At 36.7% G+C, this 18,408-nt stretch overlaps 1 protein-coding gene and 1 long non-coding RNA gene across 18 annotated transcripts in view; one reads left to right on the top strand and one right to left on the bottom strand.

The window, feature by feature from the left end:
* MCM9 (minichromosome maintenance 9 homologous recombination repair factor) overlaps positions 1-18,408 on the top strand; it is a 123,976-nt gene that overhangs the window by 58,529 nt on the left and 47,039 nt on the right. For 10 of the 12 annotated variants that reach the window (XR_012033731.1, XR_012033736.1, XM_072831832.1 and 7 more), the window contains exon 8: positions 1,610-1,784. Coding sequence is in view for 10 of the 12 variants with exons in the window: in XM_072831832.1 (XP_072687933.1) it covers positions 1,610-1,784 (175 nt within the window). In the remaining 2 variants the exon portion in view is untranslated. Of the gene's footprint in view, positions 1-1,609; positions 1,785-14,677; positions 15,078-15,206; positions 15,504-18,408 lie in introns of those variants that run through there. The other 2 variants (XM_072831866.1, XM_072831860.1) reach the window with 2 other exon arrangements.
* LOC140636588 (uncharacterized) lies at positions 845-18,385 on the bottom strand. Of its 6 annotated transcripts, XR_012033813.1 has the most exons (7): positions 18,236-18,385; positions 15,456-17,212; positions 15,248-15,352; positions 8,679-8,843; positions 5,434-5,525; positions 2,376-2,619; positions 845-1,062 (listed from the first exon to the last, which is right to left on the bottom strand). It is a non-coding gene; the product is annotated as an uncharacterized lncRNA (long non-coding RNA). The 6 variants fall into 6 exon arrangements; XR_012033801.1 differs by having other exon boundaries at positions 15,248-17,212; XR_012033810.1 differs by lacking the exon at positions 5,434-5,525 and having other exon boundaries at positions 846-1,062; positions 15,248-17,212.

The raw sequence follows: 18,408 nt of genomic DNA, 5'->3' as shown, positions 1-18,408 counted from the left end.
CAAAAAATCTGACCATTTCATCTAAGTTACCAAACTTAGTGCATAGAGTTGTTCATTGTATTTCCTTACTACCAGTTAAGTGTTGGTAGGGTATATAGGGATATCCCCCTTCATTCCTAATATTTGTAAGTTGTTTTTCCTCTTTTTTTTTTTCTTGGTCAGTCTGGCTTATCAATGGTTATCATAAAATAAGTACTCATTATATGTCATACACCTGTTAAAGAGTTTTATTATATTCTGTTCGAATATCCAAGACTCTATAAGATACATTCCATTGTTATCCTGTTTCATAAATGAATAAATAGAGGCCAGGACATATTAGGAAACTTGCCTACGGTAGGACAACCAGAATGACAGATCCAAGATTCAGATCCAAGTCTGTGTGACTCAAAAGCCTTTGCTTTAAAAAAAAAAAAAAATTCATTCATTCATTTATTTTAGAGAGAGAGAGTGCTTACATGCATGCACAAGTGGGGGGAGGGATAGAGGGAGAGGGAGAGAATCTCAAGCAGACTCCACACTGAGCGTGGAGTCCACTGTGGGGCTCCATCTCATGATGCCCAAATTCATAAACTGGACTGAAACCAAGACTCAGATGCTTAACCAGTGGAGCCAACCAGCCAAGTGCCCCCGAAGCCTTTGCTTTTGACCACTGTGGTATAAAGGATGAATCAAATTCAGAAAAAAACATATTAAAGGAATCTTCTTTCTCACACTGTGACTGGGAACAAACTTTTCATTTTCATCATTGGACTCTAATATCTACTGTTTTCTGTCTTTGGACTTACAGGCCTTTTTATTTTTTTATTTTTTTTAAAGATTTTATTTATTTATTCATAGAGACAGAGAGGGGCAGAGACAGAGGCAGAGGGAGAAGCAGGCATCATACAGAGAGCCCGACATGGGACTCCATCCAGGGTCTCCAGGATCACGCCCTGGGCTGCAGGTGGCGCCAAACCGCTGCGCCACCGGGGTTGCCCCCTTATAGGCCTTTTTAAACAGCATATGATACAGAACCTCTTTTCAGAAGATCTGTTTGCTCCTTCTATTCAGTGAGAGTACCTACCAAGGAAAGAAAATTTGGGGATTTTTGGTTGCTATAAAATACTCAATAACACATCTTATATTTTCAGAACATAGGATCTTCTGAGGCTTTCCAGTGCCTGGAAACCAGAAATAGTTGTCCTGATGCCATCCATTTTTTTTTTAATTGAAGTATAGTTGACATACAATATTATATTCATTTCAGGTATACAATACAGTGATTTTTCAGTTATATACATTATGAAATCCTCACCATGATCAATCTACTTACTATCTGTTACCATTTAAAGTTATTACAATATTATTGTCTATATCCTCTATACTATACTTTACATCCCTGTGACTCATTTATAAGTTTGTCCATCTTAATTCCTTTCACTTATTTTGCCCATCCTCCCATTCCTCCTCTCCTTGGGAACCACCCATTCTTTGATGTAATTCATTCTTGACAGATTACAAATAAAGGCATTGACTCTTTTTTGTTTAAAATGTAGGTACTGTCCGCTCATAGGTATAAGACATGGTTTTGAAAATAAAAGTTAATATAGCTTGCTTGTTTCCTTAGGTCTGACGGTAACTGCTGTGAAAGACTCAGGAGAATGGAATTTGGAGGCTGGGGCATTAGTACTTGCAGATGCAGGCCTTTGCTGTATCGATGAGTTTAACAGCCTCAAAGAACATGATAGAACCAGTATCCACGAGGCAATGGAGCAACAAACTATAAGTGTGGCTAAGGCTGGGTAAGAGTTTCTTTTCTTTAAAGTCTATGGGAATAATGAGATTAGTTAATATGTGATTATGGAAAAATGTGAGCCTTATTGCACTGCAAGGTATATTTGGTCTTATCAGAGGTTATCAGGTGCACTCATCAAGACACACATTAGCATCCCCACGGAGGTGTATGAGGAAGTAAAAGTGAATTGTGGGGCAGTGAAAGGAAAAACTAAGGTATAAATGTAAGTTGACTCAATTCGTGAAGGAAACTTATGAAGAGCTTTCATGCAAGATCCAACTTATTCTCTCATTATAATGTATATCTGCTATGGGCATATTAGTATGTTAGGAATTTTTAAAAATTCAAAAAGAAATAACATAATTTCTGCTTTCAGTGGCATTCTCCTTATCTACCCTAATAGAAGGTTGATCACGGGATGTGGAAAACTAAACCATAAACTATATTAGCTAAAATGAAATGCCTGTTTTTGACTCAAGGAGGTTTAGGCATTGAGGTATGTGAGTCACTTGCAACATATGACCACTGAGGAGGAAAAATAGGGATGTCAGACAGAAACCCATTCACCCATTCCCTGAGGTGGTTATGAGAAACTTACCTGGCTACGAAGGCTGACCACCAAATAGGCTGCCGGGTCATCCAAACAAAGGACAGAGCTAGAACTACCTCAGCCCTCTGCTACTATTATAGGTATGAGGCCTATTTGATGAGGTAGGTAGGGCTGCCAGCAGAGTCTTCGAACAGTAGTGGGTATTAAAAAGGATGCTGGTGTATATAGATTCCAGGAGATCTAATTATATGTGCTTGGAAAGACAAAAGAGGTGAGGTAAAGAGGATAGAGCCTGTAGAAAAAGAAGAAAAGGCTAGGTAGAACAATTACTAGAACTATTCATTTCATTCAATATTCATTGACTCAGTGTATATTCATTAAGAGCCTGATGTATGCCAGGCACTGTGCTAGACACTGAGAAGTATGAAGACGAATATAGCACTATTCTTGAGGTGTTTGCTATTTTGTTGGGCAAGATAGACAAAAAGAGCACCATAGCAATAGGTTCATAATAAAAGTGTTATGAGAACATACTTTAAAATAATTATTGCTTCTAAAATCTTTATCAGGGGAAATTAGAGGTATAGTTTCCTAAATATCTTCAAGGCTACTTTCTCTTTTCATGTCTTCATTTAATTAGCACCTTTGCTGATTGGTAGACTTTGTGGTTTATTTTGATGTGCCTTTTCCAGAGAAAATCTGAGATGTTTTGAAATATTCTTAAATAAATTAACCCTCACATCAGGGAAAAATGGGACAAATTCTATTAATCTATTTGAGATAGAGAAAAAAATAGCAATATTATATGATGGGCTACAGAATAAATTTTTTAGAGTAAAAATATTTGATTAACCACTCCTAATAACTACTGTCTGCTAGGTGTGAATTAGTATGAATCTTTTTGCTATCCATAAATATGTCATAAGTTCCAAAAAAAATGTTCCATAGCTGAATAGTTCACTTATGGCACCCATAGGTTGGACAATCTTGTCCTAACTATAACTACTTTATGCACTGGAACCATGATTTTCACACTTTGATGAGGGACCAGTTTTGTTGTCTTTTTCAATCCATCACAAAACAATATTTTTATAAAATACAATAAAAATTAATTATTTTAGAAAATGAAATAAAAAAGCAAAGACATACAAAACATAAGCCTAAGTTCTTCCATTTCCAGGGTGTGGAAAACTGTAAGAGCAGATCACTCCCATCCTAATAAGAAAAATCAAATAGCCCCCAAAAGCATAATTTTCTTTGAACATATCAGACAGCTAACAGCTGAGTTTATAAGGAAATCAAGGAAACTTAATTCTAAAGTTTGAGAAGCCCATCTGAGGAGAATGAGGCATACAAACTGTTCACCTTTGAATAGAGCGTTAGAAGAAGTGGCTGCCATAGAAGCAAATAAGAAAAAACAACTAAAATAGTTTAAATTCCTTGATGTCTAATCATGGGCTAGCTTTAGTTTGGAATAACTGGGAGCTCCAAACCCAAGGGGAATTCTCACCAGCAACTCCTTCTCCACAGCTCTCCAACCATGACCTCTTGTGGGAAGGGTAGAAAGGCCTACAGCTTTCTAGCCCATCCCATCCAAAAGCAGGCTCACAGACCCTGCCTCACACTAGGAGACCAAAAGCCGAACCTGGCCCCCAAGTAAGCCTAACACCTAGTAACAAGCAGTCCATCACTGGGGAAGGTGCAGGAATATGGAAAGATACTAGAGACTTCCACTGTGGTGCACGTGTGCAGTGACTGCTGAAAGCTAAAGGTAGAGTAGAAATACTGAGAATGATCTTCCAGTACTGGGTTATAACATGCGCAAAAGTAATGGCAGCTCAACAGTGAAAGAATTTGAAATCTTTGCTCCAATGAGGGCAAAGTTAACAACAATACCAAAATGTAGATCAACTATCATGACCTCATAGATACAAAAACTGAAGGTAGACTGTAAGAAATTAAAGATGTAAACTCTAGAACAACCACTAGAAAATAAAAGATACATAACTAATAAACCAGTGGTAGAGATAAAATGAAATCATAAAAAATAACACAAAAAGATGCAAGAAGAGAACCAAAGAGAACAAAGAATAGATGGGACAAATAGAATATAATTAGCAAGATGGTAGACCCAAATTCAGCCTTATCAATGATTATATTAATTATCTTATAAACAATTAAAAGGCAGTGATTGTCAGATTGGATAGAAAAGCAAGACCCAACTAAATACTACCTTTGAGAAACTGACTTTATTTTTTTTTTATTTTTTTATTTTTTTAATTTTTATTTATTTATGATAGTCACAGAGAGAGAGAGGCAGAGACACAGGCAGAGGGAGAAGCAGGCTCCATGCACCGGGAGCCCGATGTGGGATTCGATCCCGGGTCTCCAGGATCATGCCCTGGGCCAAAGGCAGGCGCCAAACCACTGCGCCACCCAGGGATCCCGAGAAACTGACTTTAAATTCAAATGGATAGGGGCACCTGGGTGGCTCAGTAGTTGAGTCTGCCTTTGGCTCAGGGCATGATTCCAAGGTCCTGGAATTGAGTCCCATATCAGGCTCCGTGCACAGACCTGCTTCTCCCTCTGTCTATGTCTCCGCCTCTCTCTTTGTGCCTCTCATGAATAAATGAATAAAGATTTGAAAAAAAAAATTTCAAACACATAGATAAGTTAAAGGGATGGGAAAAAAAAATGTTCCATGGAAACACCAAAACTTGACCAAGATATTCCAAGAAAATAAAACTACAGGATGATATCCTGCATGAACAATAAGACATGAAAATTTCTTTCTTTCTTTTTTTTTTTTTTTAAGTAGCTCCAAGCCCAATGGGGGGCTTGAACTCACAGCCCTGAGATCAAGAGTCACGTTCTACTGACTGAGCCAGCCAGGTGCCCCATGACATGAGAATTTTTAATAATACTTTAGTAACTAAGTCCAGCAGTGTATTAAAAGGACTATACATTATAACCAAGTGGAGATCATCCAGGAATGCAAAGTTGGTATAATACCCAATAATGATAAAAATTTTCTGCAAACAGCAAGAGAATTTCATCTGCCTGTTTAAATGTCATCTATGGAAAACCTAAAAGAAACATTTCATACCTTATGATGAAGTGAAATGTTTTCCATTTAAGATTGGGAGCAAGTTAAGGATGTCCAGTCTTCCTACTTCTAGTCAGTATTTAGTGAAAGTCCTAGTCAGTTTAGTAATGTAAGAAAAAGAAATAAAAGAAATTCAGTTTGGAAAGGAAGAAGCTAAAACTGTCAATATGACATAATTGTCTCCATACAAGATCTCAAAGAATCAATGAAAAGGTATTAGAACTAATAAATGAGTTTTTAAAAATCATAGGATGCAAGGTTATATGAAAATTTTTATTTCTGTATGCTGCAATAATTAGAAACTGAAGTAAAACATACCACTTACGATAGTATCCACAAATATGAAACCTATATTTTTACAATGAAAACTTCAGAACGTTGGTGAAAGAAATTAAAGAAGACCTAAGTAAATGGGTATATATACCAAGTTTCACTTACCAGAAGACAATATTGTTAAAATATCTGTTTTCTTCAAAGTGATATGTAGAATCCATGCAATTTCAATTAAAATCCCAGCAAGCTTTTTGCAGAAATCAACAAGCTAATTTTAAATTTTATATGGAAAACCACAGGATCTAGCATAGCCAAAACAATTTTGAAAAAGAACAAATCTGGAGGACTTTATTTCAAGATTTACAATAAAGCTTCAGTAACCAAGCTAGTGTAGCATTGGTGTAAAGATAGACATAGAACAATGGAAGAGACTATAGGTCCAAAAATAGACTCACAGGTATAAAGTTAGTTGGTTTTCAAGAATAATACCAAGACAATTCAATAGAAAAAGGATAGTCATTTTTAAAAAATGGTGCTAGAACACTTGGATATTCATTTACAAAAAATGACTTGTACATAAATGCTTATAGCAGCTTTTTTTTTCCTTATAGCAGCTTTATTCATAGTCACTCAAGATTGAAAATAACCCAGAAATCGATCAATTGGTGAATGGATAAGCAGTTTGATGAATTTATACAGTAGAATACTACTAGAAAGATAAAAACTATTGGTACATGCAATAGCATTGAATCTGAAAAGCGCTGCTATGTAAAGTGACAGATACCAGGCACAAATGACCACTTAGTTTATGATTCCCCTATATAAAATTCTAGAAAAGGCAAAATTATAAGAAGAGAAATCAGATCAATGGTTGCAAAGGATAAGGCATTAGGAGAAGAGATTGACTGCAGAGAGGCACCTAAAAAAGTTGGATTTTACTATATGTAAATTATATCATGATAATCCTTAATTTAAAAAATATGTAAATATGTGTTTTTAATTTTTATTTTTTCCATGTATTTTATTTTTAGATTCATGAGAGACACAGAGAGAGACACAGAGAGAGAGAGAGAGAGTGAGAGAGAGAGAGGGGCAGAGACACAGGCAGAGGGAGAAACAGGCCCCATGCAGGGAGCCTGATGTGGGACTCAATCCCGGGTTTCCAGGATCACGCCCTGGGCCGAAGGCAGGTGCCAAACCACTGAGCCACCCAGGGATCCCCCTTATTTTTAGATTCAGCAGGCATGAAATCACTTTGTTAAATTGCTATTGAAATTTCTAAATTCTTACTATTTCTGTATGTATCTCTTCCCTAATTCAGGGTAGCAGTATATAGAATAAGTATAAGTTTATGGCCCACACTTTGACTGCTGGTGATGGACTTGGATAGTAAACTACCACATAAGGATACATGAAGGAAATGGGAAGGAACAACAGTGCCAGGGGAGATGATACATTTATGATCAGTAAAACCCTTTTTTAAACTTGTAGTGACGTCTTCTAAAGGAAATAATTTTAATGAATAATTTTCAGATTGGATTTCTTTGCCTGTTGGGAAGGGAGAAAATTTACAGCCAGAAGACATGTGCTACTCATTCTCAATCAGCTTTAAATTACTTCTTCTTTAAACCATTTGTCAGGGATCCCTGGGTGGCGCAGCGGTTTAGCTCCTGCCTTTGGCCCAGGGTGCGATCCTGGAGACTCCAGATCAAATCCCACGTCGGGCTCCCGGTGCGTGGAGCCTGCTTCTCCCTCTGCTTGTGTCTCTGCCTCCCTCTCTCTCTTTCCCTCTCTCTGTGTGACTATCATAAATAAATTAAAAAAAAATAAACCATTTGTCAAATATACACGTACAAAAGGGAGTTTTGCACAAAAAGCACTTTGAATGCTTTGATCTTAAGAACTTTTCTGAAAGGCTTACTTTTTTAACCATTGTACCACAAAAGGCATTGACATTATGGTTATTATTGTGGTAAATATTTGTATGATTATCTTTTCAAGATAAAATTCATCAAATCTTTCTCTTTGTCTTGGCTACTATCCAGACTTTAATACCTCTTTGAACTGTGATATGGATCAGACTTGATATTTTAGCCTTTCAGCTTCTTTACACTTAAGTAAGAATTTTTACTTTTTGAAGCTTTTTGGCATATCTATTTCATTTGCAGATAACTGTAATTTACCATATTCCAGGAATTATAGCATCTTTGTTCTCATCTAGTTATTATCCTTACACTAGTTTTTATTCATCCAGTTGTGGATGTTGGTGGCATTCTGATTTGTTCCACACCCTATATAACTGTTTCTGGATTCACAAAGACATTTATACTATTTAATTTTTATCATGCATTTTAAGACATAGTTTGTAAATGTTGCATAACTGTATTATGTAATGATTTCCAATGGTTTGTTTTTAAATTTTCTCCATCTTAAAAGAGTTTGTTGAGCAATTTAGTGAAGATATTTTTTAATTACCTTGTACTAACAGAGCTTAGGTTCCTATGGTCTCTGAACTTACTGAACAGCCAATTCCCAGGGGAAACAGGGCCACCGCATGTGGATGAGCTTTTAGTAGTGGCTGCTTTGGCTTCTGAACATAATGTTTCTAATATATGCTGGCTTGAACATGTGTTTCAACCAGACTTAACATTTTTACACTGTTCAAAAATTTAAAATTGTATTTAAAAACAGATTAGGCATATACCTTGGCTTTGAATCTCCTCTACCTTGAGCTATTAGGCTCCATATTTTCCAGGCAGAGGATATGACCTGAAACAACAACACTTGGGAAAGCCAGATGTCATTATCTAAGAGACCAAACACCTTTCTTCTGGAATTATTTCCTTCTCTTGCAAATTCTTGGCAAAAGTCCTTAAAACTGCCACTATCACTACTCAGTAACAACAAATATCCAACAATAACAAAAGCAGTGAATGTCCGTTCATTTAAAATAAAGCAAAAGTATGGTGCACCTGGGTGGCTCAATCCATTAAGCGTCTAACTCCTGGTTTCAGCTCAGGTCATGATCTCAGGGTTGTGAGATCGAGCCCCACATCCGGTTTCACACTAAGTGCAGAGTCTGCTTGAGATTCTTTCCCTCTTCCTCTCCCTCCTCCTCCCCTGCTCGTGCTCTCTCTCTAAAATAAATAAATAAAATCTTTAAAAAAATAAATCAAAACTAAATTGTTAATATTCTTTTTGAAAAATCATTTGGTTATGGTGGAAAGAGCATGATAAGCTTTGGGGTCAGAGAAACAGCCAGTAGTTCTAGTCTCTGTTACTACTTTCTCGTCTTATGTGACATAATTACCAACTCTGGGCCTCAGTTTAGTCCTCTGTGAAAGGAAAATAACAATATCCTTCTTCCAGGGATAATCTCAGTTTAGGGTTGATAGATGTCAATATCCTGACTCCATGCCTACCATATGGTAAAATTCACATAACTTGAAACTTACCATCTTAACCATTTTTAAGCATATAGTTAAACAGTAATAAATGCATTTAAATTGTTGTGCAACTATATATGTACTTTTTTTAATATATATGTACTTTTTAAAAAAACGTTTTCTAGCCAATCCTTAGGTTAGAGTGAGAAGATACACTCTCCAAAATTACTTTATTTCATATGTATATGAAAGTTTACAGAACTCCTTGTATTTCTGAACTCCATTGAATCTGCAAAATAGTTTCAGAATTAGTACACCAACACTGTTGCCAGTAACAACAACCACACAAAAAACACTAGTAATATTGAAGCCTTCTTTGCAGATTTTCTTGTGCTTAGAGTATATTCCACTAAAGTCATATTTGATCAGAGTATATTTTCAAAGTTAATTTGAATTGTTTTCTTTGTGTGATCATGTTATTGACTTGATATACAGTTGGAAAATAGAGTTTTAAATTTACGCTTGTGTCCACTTTTAGAATTTGTTTTTTTCAACCTTTTTAAAATTTTATGTTCTGAATTTGTAAAACATGTTTCAAAAGTCAAAACTATATAAATAAATATACCAAAGGTATCACACTCCTATACCTACCTCATCCATTCTATTTTTTCCTGTCCTTTACAGATACCGTTTTCATTGGTTTCTTTTATATTTCTTTTTTCGGAAAAAATAAGCCAAAGTACTTGGGGAGGGGGGTTGAGTGTGCATATGTTTGCATCTATTCTCTTATGCAAAAGATAGTATATATATTCTCTTTGGTACTGCTTCAATAATTAGTATATGTAGTATTTTCATTCTCATCTTTTCATATGTTTTTTAGAAATTCTGCAGTTTGGGTTTGCATATCCCCCTTTATCGCAAGAGGATGCTTTAAAGAGTTTTTTAACGTTCAAGTAGAAGAACCTTTTTCAATTTACGTGTTCTGATGTTATTAATTTCTAGTTTTATGGCATTGTGGCCAGAAAAGGTCTGTACCTTAGGAACTTCATGAGGTGTTTTTGTTTTTGTTTTTTGTTTTGTTTTGTTTTGCTTTTTTATGGCCTAATATAAGGACAGTTTCATGACTGGCCTGTGTATGCTTGAGAAATTATATTTTCTATAATCAATGTAATATACATACATGTACAGTATACCTTATAAATGATGTTGGTTAGGTCCCCTATATCTTTATTTACTTTTTGTTTGTTTGACATGTCTCAGGCTCAGAATGGTGTTTTAGTCTCTTATTATAGTGTCTCTTCCGGGTTCTCTTTGCATCTCTCATAGCCTCTGCTTTATGAAGATAGTTGTCGTGGTTTTGGCATTTGTACTTCTCTGTCTTTATGCTTTTGGTCTGAATGTTGCCTTGCCTGGTATCAAAATCACAACTCCTAGGATGCGTGGGTGGCTCAGTGGTTGGGCATCTACCTTTGGTTCGGGGCATGATCCTGGGGTTCCAGGATCGAGTCCCTCATCAGGCTCCCTGCATGGAGCCTGCTTCTCCCTCTGCCTACATCTCTGCCTCACTTTCTCTCTCATGAATAAATAAATAAAATCTTTAAAAAAAAATCACAACTCCTGATTTCATGTTATTGGCATTTGCCTAGTATATCTTTGCTCATTCCTTCATGTTTAACTTTTAGATTTCTTTTTAAATTTTTAAATTATTTTATTTTTGAGGTGCTTTTATTATATCATGGGGATGGGATCTGTGGGCAGAAAAAGCTGCCTCAATTTGTTCTCTTTTATAGAGCATACAGTTGGTTTTATTTTATTTTGCTTTATGAATGGCCCAAAACCCTTTTTTCTAATGTATGAATTAAGCACATTTACATTTATTGATATTACATATATGATTGATATTAACTGTTTCATTTTTTAAAAACTTACTGTGTTTCTTTTTCTGTGTTTTTGGCATTTAGGAAAGTTTTGTATTTTTGTTATACATTAGGAGTTGGCAAACTTTTTCTGTAAAGGCCCACACAGTAAGTATTTAAGGCTTTGTGGGTCATACCATCTCTTACAAATACCTCTGTTGATTTGGACAGTACGACTACATTAATGTCTATGATGTAGACAGAACAAAAGTTATAGGCAATATGTAACTGGATGAATTTGGCTGTGTGCCACTAAAACTTTATTTACAAAAAAGGTGAACTATATTTGACCTGCCACCTAAAGATTGCCAACACCTACTCTAGGATTTACCTTTAAAAAAGACCTTTTGTAATGCCAGCAGCCCCTTTATCCTAGGTTGGGAGCTTTAAATAATACCATTGACTCTATACCCATATGATAACCAATGAGCTTATTCTATTTTCCCTCTACTCCCTTCTCTTTACTATTAAATAAATGATTGTATTATTTATACTTTGACAGGACAGATAACATGTACTCTTCTATCCCTTCCTATGTTTTGGTCTTTCATCTAAAATTTAATGTATTCAAGGGCACCTGGATGGCTCAGTTGGTTAAGCATCTGCTTTTGGCCCAGGTCATGATTCTGGAGTCCCGGGATTGAGCCCCGTATCAGGCTCTGCACTCATTAAGGAATCTGCTTCTTCCTCTCTCTTTGCCCTTCCCCCTGTTCCTTTTCTCTCTCTCTCTGTCTCAAATAAATAAATAAAAATCTTCAAAAAGAAATTAAATGTATTCAGTGTTCACCATAGTCCAGAACATCACTGACACCTCATACTTAAATGAAGTTCATTCTCTTACAGATTCCATGGAGAGGGCTCCTGAGTACTATACTGAGTTTGCGCAGGTTTCAAACTATTTTTCATAGCTTTGATACTTGAAAACAGTTTGGCTGGATATAAAGACCTAGCCTTATACTTTCTTTCCTGTACTCTTGCTATGTGTGTTACTGTTGACAAATATGGTGCCATTATGATATCCTTTGCTTTGTAGTGATTTGGTTTTCTTGCCTAAGGTCCAGAAGGATTTTTTCTTTTGTTTTAAATGCAGTATTTTTAGTAGGCTATGTCTCAGATGATTAATTATTCTTGGTCAATTTGTCTAGATGTTAGCAAGCCCTTTGAAAATTTTTTTGAATTACAGTTATATATATACAGGCTCTGTCCTTTGTTTTTATTTTTCAGAAATTTAAATTACATGCAGTTTAGGTCTTCTTTGCTTAGATTCTATAGCAACCAATTTGTGTCTTAGATTTTTTAGCTCTTTTGTATTTTGTTTTTATTCTCTTGGCATTTTTATTCCTCTTCATAGCACCTGCTGTTATATTTCCAGTCTTGTCTCTTTGGCATCTCAGATTTGAATGTTCATTTCTGAAATTATTTTGTCTTCCTCTCCTCCTTTTCTTTTTTTTTTTTTTTTTTTTTTCTCTTCTCCTTTTCTTCCCTGACTCATCTCTGGGATCTTTTTTGTACTTTTCTGTTTTGAGTTTTTGAATTTCTGATTTAGAGTGTTTTTTCACATATGCAAATATTTGTTTAATAATATTAATGTGAGCAGATTATATACAGAGTTCTGCTTTGTGGGTTTTATGGCAGGGTATCAGATAAGGGGCTTTATCACCTGAGGTATTTTGATTCTTACAGTAGTTTTATATGGATGTTACCTGTTATTCCCATCGCTTTTAAAATGTCTTATCTTTTCCTAAATCAATAGTAGTTATTCTACTACGGTGATGGTGAGAAGTTTGGATGGTGTACTAGTTTTTAGTTTAGAGTAATCTCAGCTGAGTGCCTATTATTTAACAGGTAGCATTATTTCTAAGAGTTAAGGTGGTGGTTGATGGGTCTTCTGATTTTGTGTTTCTTATTTGTTTAATAGGATCTTTAAAATCCACTGCTTCTCTCTCCCTTCCCGATTACCGAGATTCCAAGGGACTCCTGCTGGTCACCGCCACCTCTGTTCTCAAGAACTTTCAGGTCCTTCTTTCTGTTCCCCAGTAGTTACTGCTCTGATCCACAAGGTCTCAAACCTTTTCTCAATATTTCCCTATTCCTGTGGGACTCTGTCCTTCTAAGGGTGATGTTAGCTGTGTTCCGCCATCATGAGGAACCCGTTGGTCTCTTCTTTTCACTTATTCTCCACTGATTTTTCTATTCCATTATGAGCTCTAGATTAGCTTTGCTGGTTTTTAATGTCCATTTGTTGATTTCCATGTAAATTGCAGTTTGCAGTATTCTCCCTCACTCTTATTTTTTAGTTTTGTTTTATGGATTTTTTTTTTGTTCTCCTTGTTTATCTATAAAGTCTCTGGAGGATATGTGGAGAAATTTGGGTATAAGCAGCTACCATCATCTGGAAACCTGGAAATCAACATTTTGTTTTTTAAGTTATTCTTTCTCATTGTTTAACTCTTCATACCAACTTTTGCTGTATATTTTTTAAAAATATTTATTTATTTACTTATGAGAGACACAGAGAGAGGCAGAGACACAGGCAGAGGGAGAAGCAGGCTCCCTGCCGGGAGCCAGATGCGGGACTCGATCCTGGATCCCGGGATCACGCCCTTGGCCGAAGGCAGATGCTCAACCACTGAGCCACCCAGGCATCCCTGCTGTGTATTTTAAAAATATTACCCATGTTTTCTTTGAACCATTTCTAGAAAGTGTAATTGGAGAAATAGTTATCTATAATGATTTTAAAGGGTTCAAACATGGAAATGGAAATGACCTTTTCTGTGTTTAGAATCAATGGCTAGAAAGTTCAGGGAAGCATTTTAGAATTAGCACAAGGAAGACTTCTTAGTGATTAGAGCTGCCTACAGCCCAAGTAGGCTGCCTATACAGTTGTAGAGACATTCCAGTGTAGACTAGAAAAAATTTGTGTAAGGAATTCAAGCATCTAATGAGTAAATAGCATTTAAGGTGCCACCTGAGATGCTGTAAACCTCAGCCATGACAAATGAATTCAGCTGCTAGCTGGTTTATTGCAGAATATGTACTTATATAAAATACAGTGTCAAATTATATTATGAAATATTGAACATGATCTATGCTAGACATGGAATGAGTTCAGGAAACTGCATCAAGAGCTCCACTTTTCTTTAGTGACCACAATAATGCATTGGGTATTGAAAGAATTATGATAATGAAGAGGAAGAGTCTCAGAGCTCGTCTGGCTGGGCTGAGGTTTTGGCTCTACTACCTACTAGCTAATTACGGCATTTTACTACTGCCTTGGCTTTCTCATTGCTAAGATATGAGAATTACTACATTTTATAGGGCTACTGTGAAAATTAAATGAGTTAATCCATATAAAGTGCTTCTGATATAACCTGACATATAATAAATGCTAGTTAAGCATTATTGTTATAGGCCTACAATTCGTTTTAGAAACCTTTGAGGTCAAATACATGTTGAAATTCAGATTTGTTTTCGTTTTAAGAAAGTAACTCAGTGCATATGTCCTATATTATGAAACCTACTAGCAATACTGCAGACGGCACCCTGTAATCAAACATTTTAATCCTATTGTGGTAAAATTTATGAAACTTCACACTAAATGGAATAAAGACACATCAATTTAGGTCAGATTTTCCTGCCAAATTAACTCTGAACAGCTTGCTTTTCCAGAACTTTTTGGATTTTGAAATTGGGATACATGAATATGGACCATTGTCACCGTCATCATTAGGCCTCCTCCATCTGTCCAGGAACTTTGATCAGTCAGCCAAAACATGATTCTGCTCCAGGATGAAATATCAAGTGCTACAGGGTGGATGATAACTGGAAAGGCCTTTTTAAAGTTATAATGAGAAGAGCTCCTGTTACCTGAAGTGCATCTTACACCAGGCCTGGTAGGGTCTAGGGTACCTCGGGCAACCAAAGCTGCATCGTTTGGTGACAGGAACGTTCAAAGTAGATATAAAATAGCATCTGTATTATTTCATTACTGCCTTAGCATCAAAAAGGTTTTCACCTTCAAACCTGCCTTCCCATTATTTTGACTCAGATGCTTTCTCTGACTGATTCTTTATATGTGTCTATGGGTCTTTCAGACTCATTCAGATCTCTTTAGTAGTTAGTACTTGCTAACTGTAATTCTATATAAATGGTCCTGCTGGTGTTTAAAGCTGTATGATTCATTTTACTTTTTCTTCAGCTGATGTCTAAACTCCTGTTTTGAAGTGGGAAGAAAATCACCTTCAGGTGTATATATGTGGGTAACTTAGTCCAGTCCAATGAATCCTGTGGTCAACTGGAGCAACAAAAGGCAGGCCTTGCATCACCTTGAGCTTCAGGAGGTTTCTTAATGAAGTGGGGGGAAAAAAAGAAAAAAAGTGAACAGAAGATTATAAAAGGAAAGAAAAACCACCACCAACAGCAACAACAAAAATTGGAAAGATCCAACCTGGATGGCCTGCTGTATGTGGTTTCAGCACTCAAAACATCGGTTCCAGTGACACCATTGAGAATAAGCAGTAGTAATTCCCAAACGTGTGTTCATATTTTTGTGTTGTTACTTTTTCAGTTTTCTAAATCTACACACTCCTCAGGAAGCCAATGAGGCACTTATTTAGTGCTCTTGTTACTGTTTTTTGCTGCTACGGTGGCTTTGGTGAGGGATACCAAGACCCAGCCCTCAGCTGTGGGGAATGGTTGCTGGCAGGGTGATAACATCAGGCACATATTCTGCTTGTTGACAGTGAGGACCTGGACCACCTCACCTTGGTTCACACAGATGTCACTCTCTGTCAGCACATAGTAATCTTTGATGAATGGGGTCCTGTGGCAGCATTTAAGGAGTCTTATTGTGTTTCTAAGACTTGATTAGTGCTCTGTGCCCAGGTTTGCTATATGTCTGTATTGGTGGCTTACAGAATGGTCTTCTCAGAATCTCCCTGTTCATAAATGCAGACTTGCCAGGGTCACTGTCCATGTTCTCATCCAGGACCAAGTAATTCATCTTGATTCTCCTTTTGAATATGTAGTCCAAGGTGAAGGACCCCCTCTTGAGTAGTTTGCTTAAGGTGACAGTTTGCTCAAAGAGGAACATGTGCCTCTACTTGCCTGTACCCATCTCAATCATGTAGAACATGTTCTGCTGCAATAGTATCTTCAAAAAACAGCTTACAGAATGGGAGAAAATACTTGCCATATATTAGATAAAGGGTTAATATCCAAAATACATACAGGACTCCTACAACAAGCAGTTGTATTAAAAAAAATGGGCAGAGAACCAAATAGACATTTTTCCAAAGATGTACACCCACTATTAAAAAGAAATGGTAATTACATAACATGATGGTAGTGACTTTCACTACATTGGCAGCCCTATTACAATATATAAATGTATCAAATCAATATATTGTATACCTTAAGTTTATATAATGTTACATGTTAAATAGAATTCAATAGGAAAAAAGTTGGTTTACTCTTACGTGTAAATCACACAGCATAGTATCTGGCACATGATCAGGTGCTTAAGTATAGTAAGTAACACAAGTATCTTTCTCTGGCCAAATCTATTTTGTTCCTGAATTTGGATAGTTGAGGAATTTATCAGATTTATCTTACTATATTCAAATTCCTATTTTCAGAAAGCAGGAGTTTGGATAATAAGAGATATCTGTATTTATCTTGTACTTAGTAGGTGCCAGGCTCTATTCTCAAGTATTGCACACATGTAACTTTTTCTTCCTCACAATAGTTCTATATCAGAGCACCATCATTATAACCTGCTTTTTACAAATGTAGAAACAGAGGAACAGAAAAACCATTTCTTTTGGTGACTGAAACATAATTTGGGGAATGGGAGTTTGTTCAAAGTAGATATAAAATAGCAGCCATTCCTGCCCTCTCCTTATTAGGATTCACATACTATCCTATGACTGTTTCTGTTTCTCAGATTTGTTCAGCTCCCTTTAGTAGTTCAGTTCTCCCTCTTGTGTCCATTTCAGATACCCTCAAAAGAAAGACAATTAGATTGTTCTAGTAGATTCATGCCACAGCAGCTCAGAGGCCTCTGGGCAGCCTAGGGAGTGGCTGCCCTTAGTGGGTTCCCAGTCCCTGGTCGAGCCTGCTGTTTGCACATGGCGTTCACAAAGTGGAGTTTGGAGTGTGGAGTTACGGGCTTGGTGGACGTTCCAGTGGTTGGCCTGTCCAGATCTGTAATGAAGACAAAAGAATCACTTCAGGAATATACTGAAGAACAAGTCATACAACAGTTGTCCGTGCTGATGGAATTGTCAATGCTGGGGACCAGGAGTGTAGACAGAGTAGCCTGGTGACTCAATCTAACTAGGAGTTACTTCTTGATGAGGAAAGTCTTGAGCTCAGTGGGTTTCAAAGAGACAGATTAAAAGGATGGTGGGGTTTATAAAGACAATACTTAGTCACTTCCTAGTCAAGCTCTGTAGTAGTTTTTACAGTTTTTCCCACATCATCACATCTACCACCATTATGGGATATTTTCCCTCCAGCTGGAGGAATTGTCCCAATTGACATAATACCACTTACAGAGTGGTGCACGAAAAGCACACTCTGGTTTTGCTCTTGGGATGGCCGTCAAGTTTGCCTTTGGTGCACAGTGTTCATGTATCATCTGCAACGAAAACATCTAAGCTCCCCTGTAGCTCATGTTCATTTCTTTCTTTAAAAGATTTTATTCATTTGAGAGCATGTGCACTCACAAGTGAGCATGAGTAGGGGAGAGGGGCAGAGGGAGAGGGAGAAGCAGACTCCCTACTGAGCAGGGAGCCCAACTGGGGGCTCAATCCCAAGGCCCTGAAATCATGAGCTGAACTGAAGGCAGACACTTAACCGATTGAACCACCCAGGAGCCCCTTGTGTTCATTTTTCACGGCACTTATTTTGTGTGTCACTCTACAATTTATGAAAGAATTGGATTTGCCTCCAACAGTAGCTCATCTAATTTTTTGGCTAACAGTTTTCATAATCTTCAGTTCATTGTTTCCCTAATTAGAAGCCTGTTAGTCTTCCTGATGTAAGGTATATAGTTATTTGCCAAATGCAGAGCTCTTGAGAAAATGTCTCTAGAGGCATAAAGCATACCAAGTTGTTAATTAGTAAGCAGATTAGAAGGGTTAAGTGTGAAAAGGGAATACTTAATCATAAATTCTACCAAAGTAAGATAAAGATACTCTGAATTTTAACCTTAAAACACTTTACCTCCTCCTCACTCCTCAGTTCAAAGCCTTCTTCATTTGGCCAGTAATACAAAAGCCATCATCCTGATGTTTTGGGCCTTTTTTTCTTGGGAACACTTCAAGTTTTTCTTTAAGATGTTTGATACCTTTATGACATCATATCTAGGAATTCTTAAATGGGTCTGCTTTTGCTTT

The sequence above is a fragment of the Canis lupus genome, chromosome 1 (genome assembly GCF_048164855.1).
Source record: "Canis lupus baileyi chromosome 1, mCanLup2.hap1, whole genome shotgun sequence".
Taxonomy (NCBI): Eukaryota; Metazoa; Chordata; class Mammalia; order Carnivora; family Canidae; genus Canis; species Canis lupus.
This window is presented reverse-complemented; position numbering and strand designations above follow the sequence as displayed.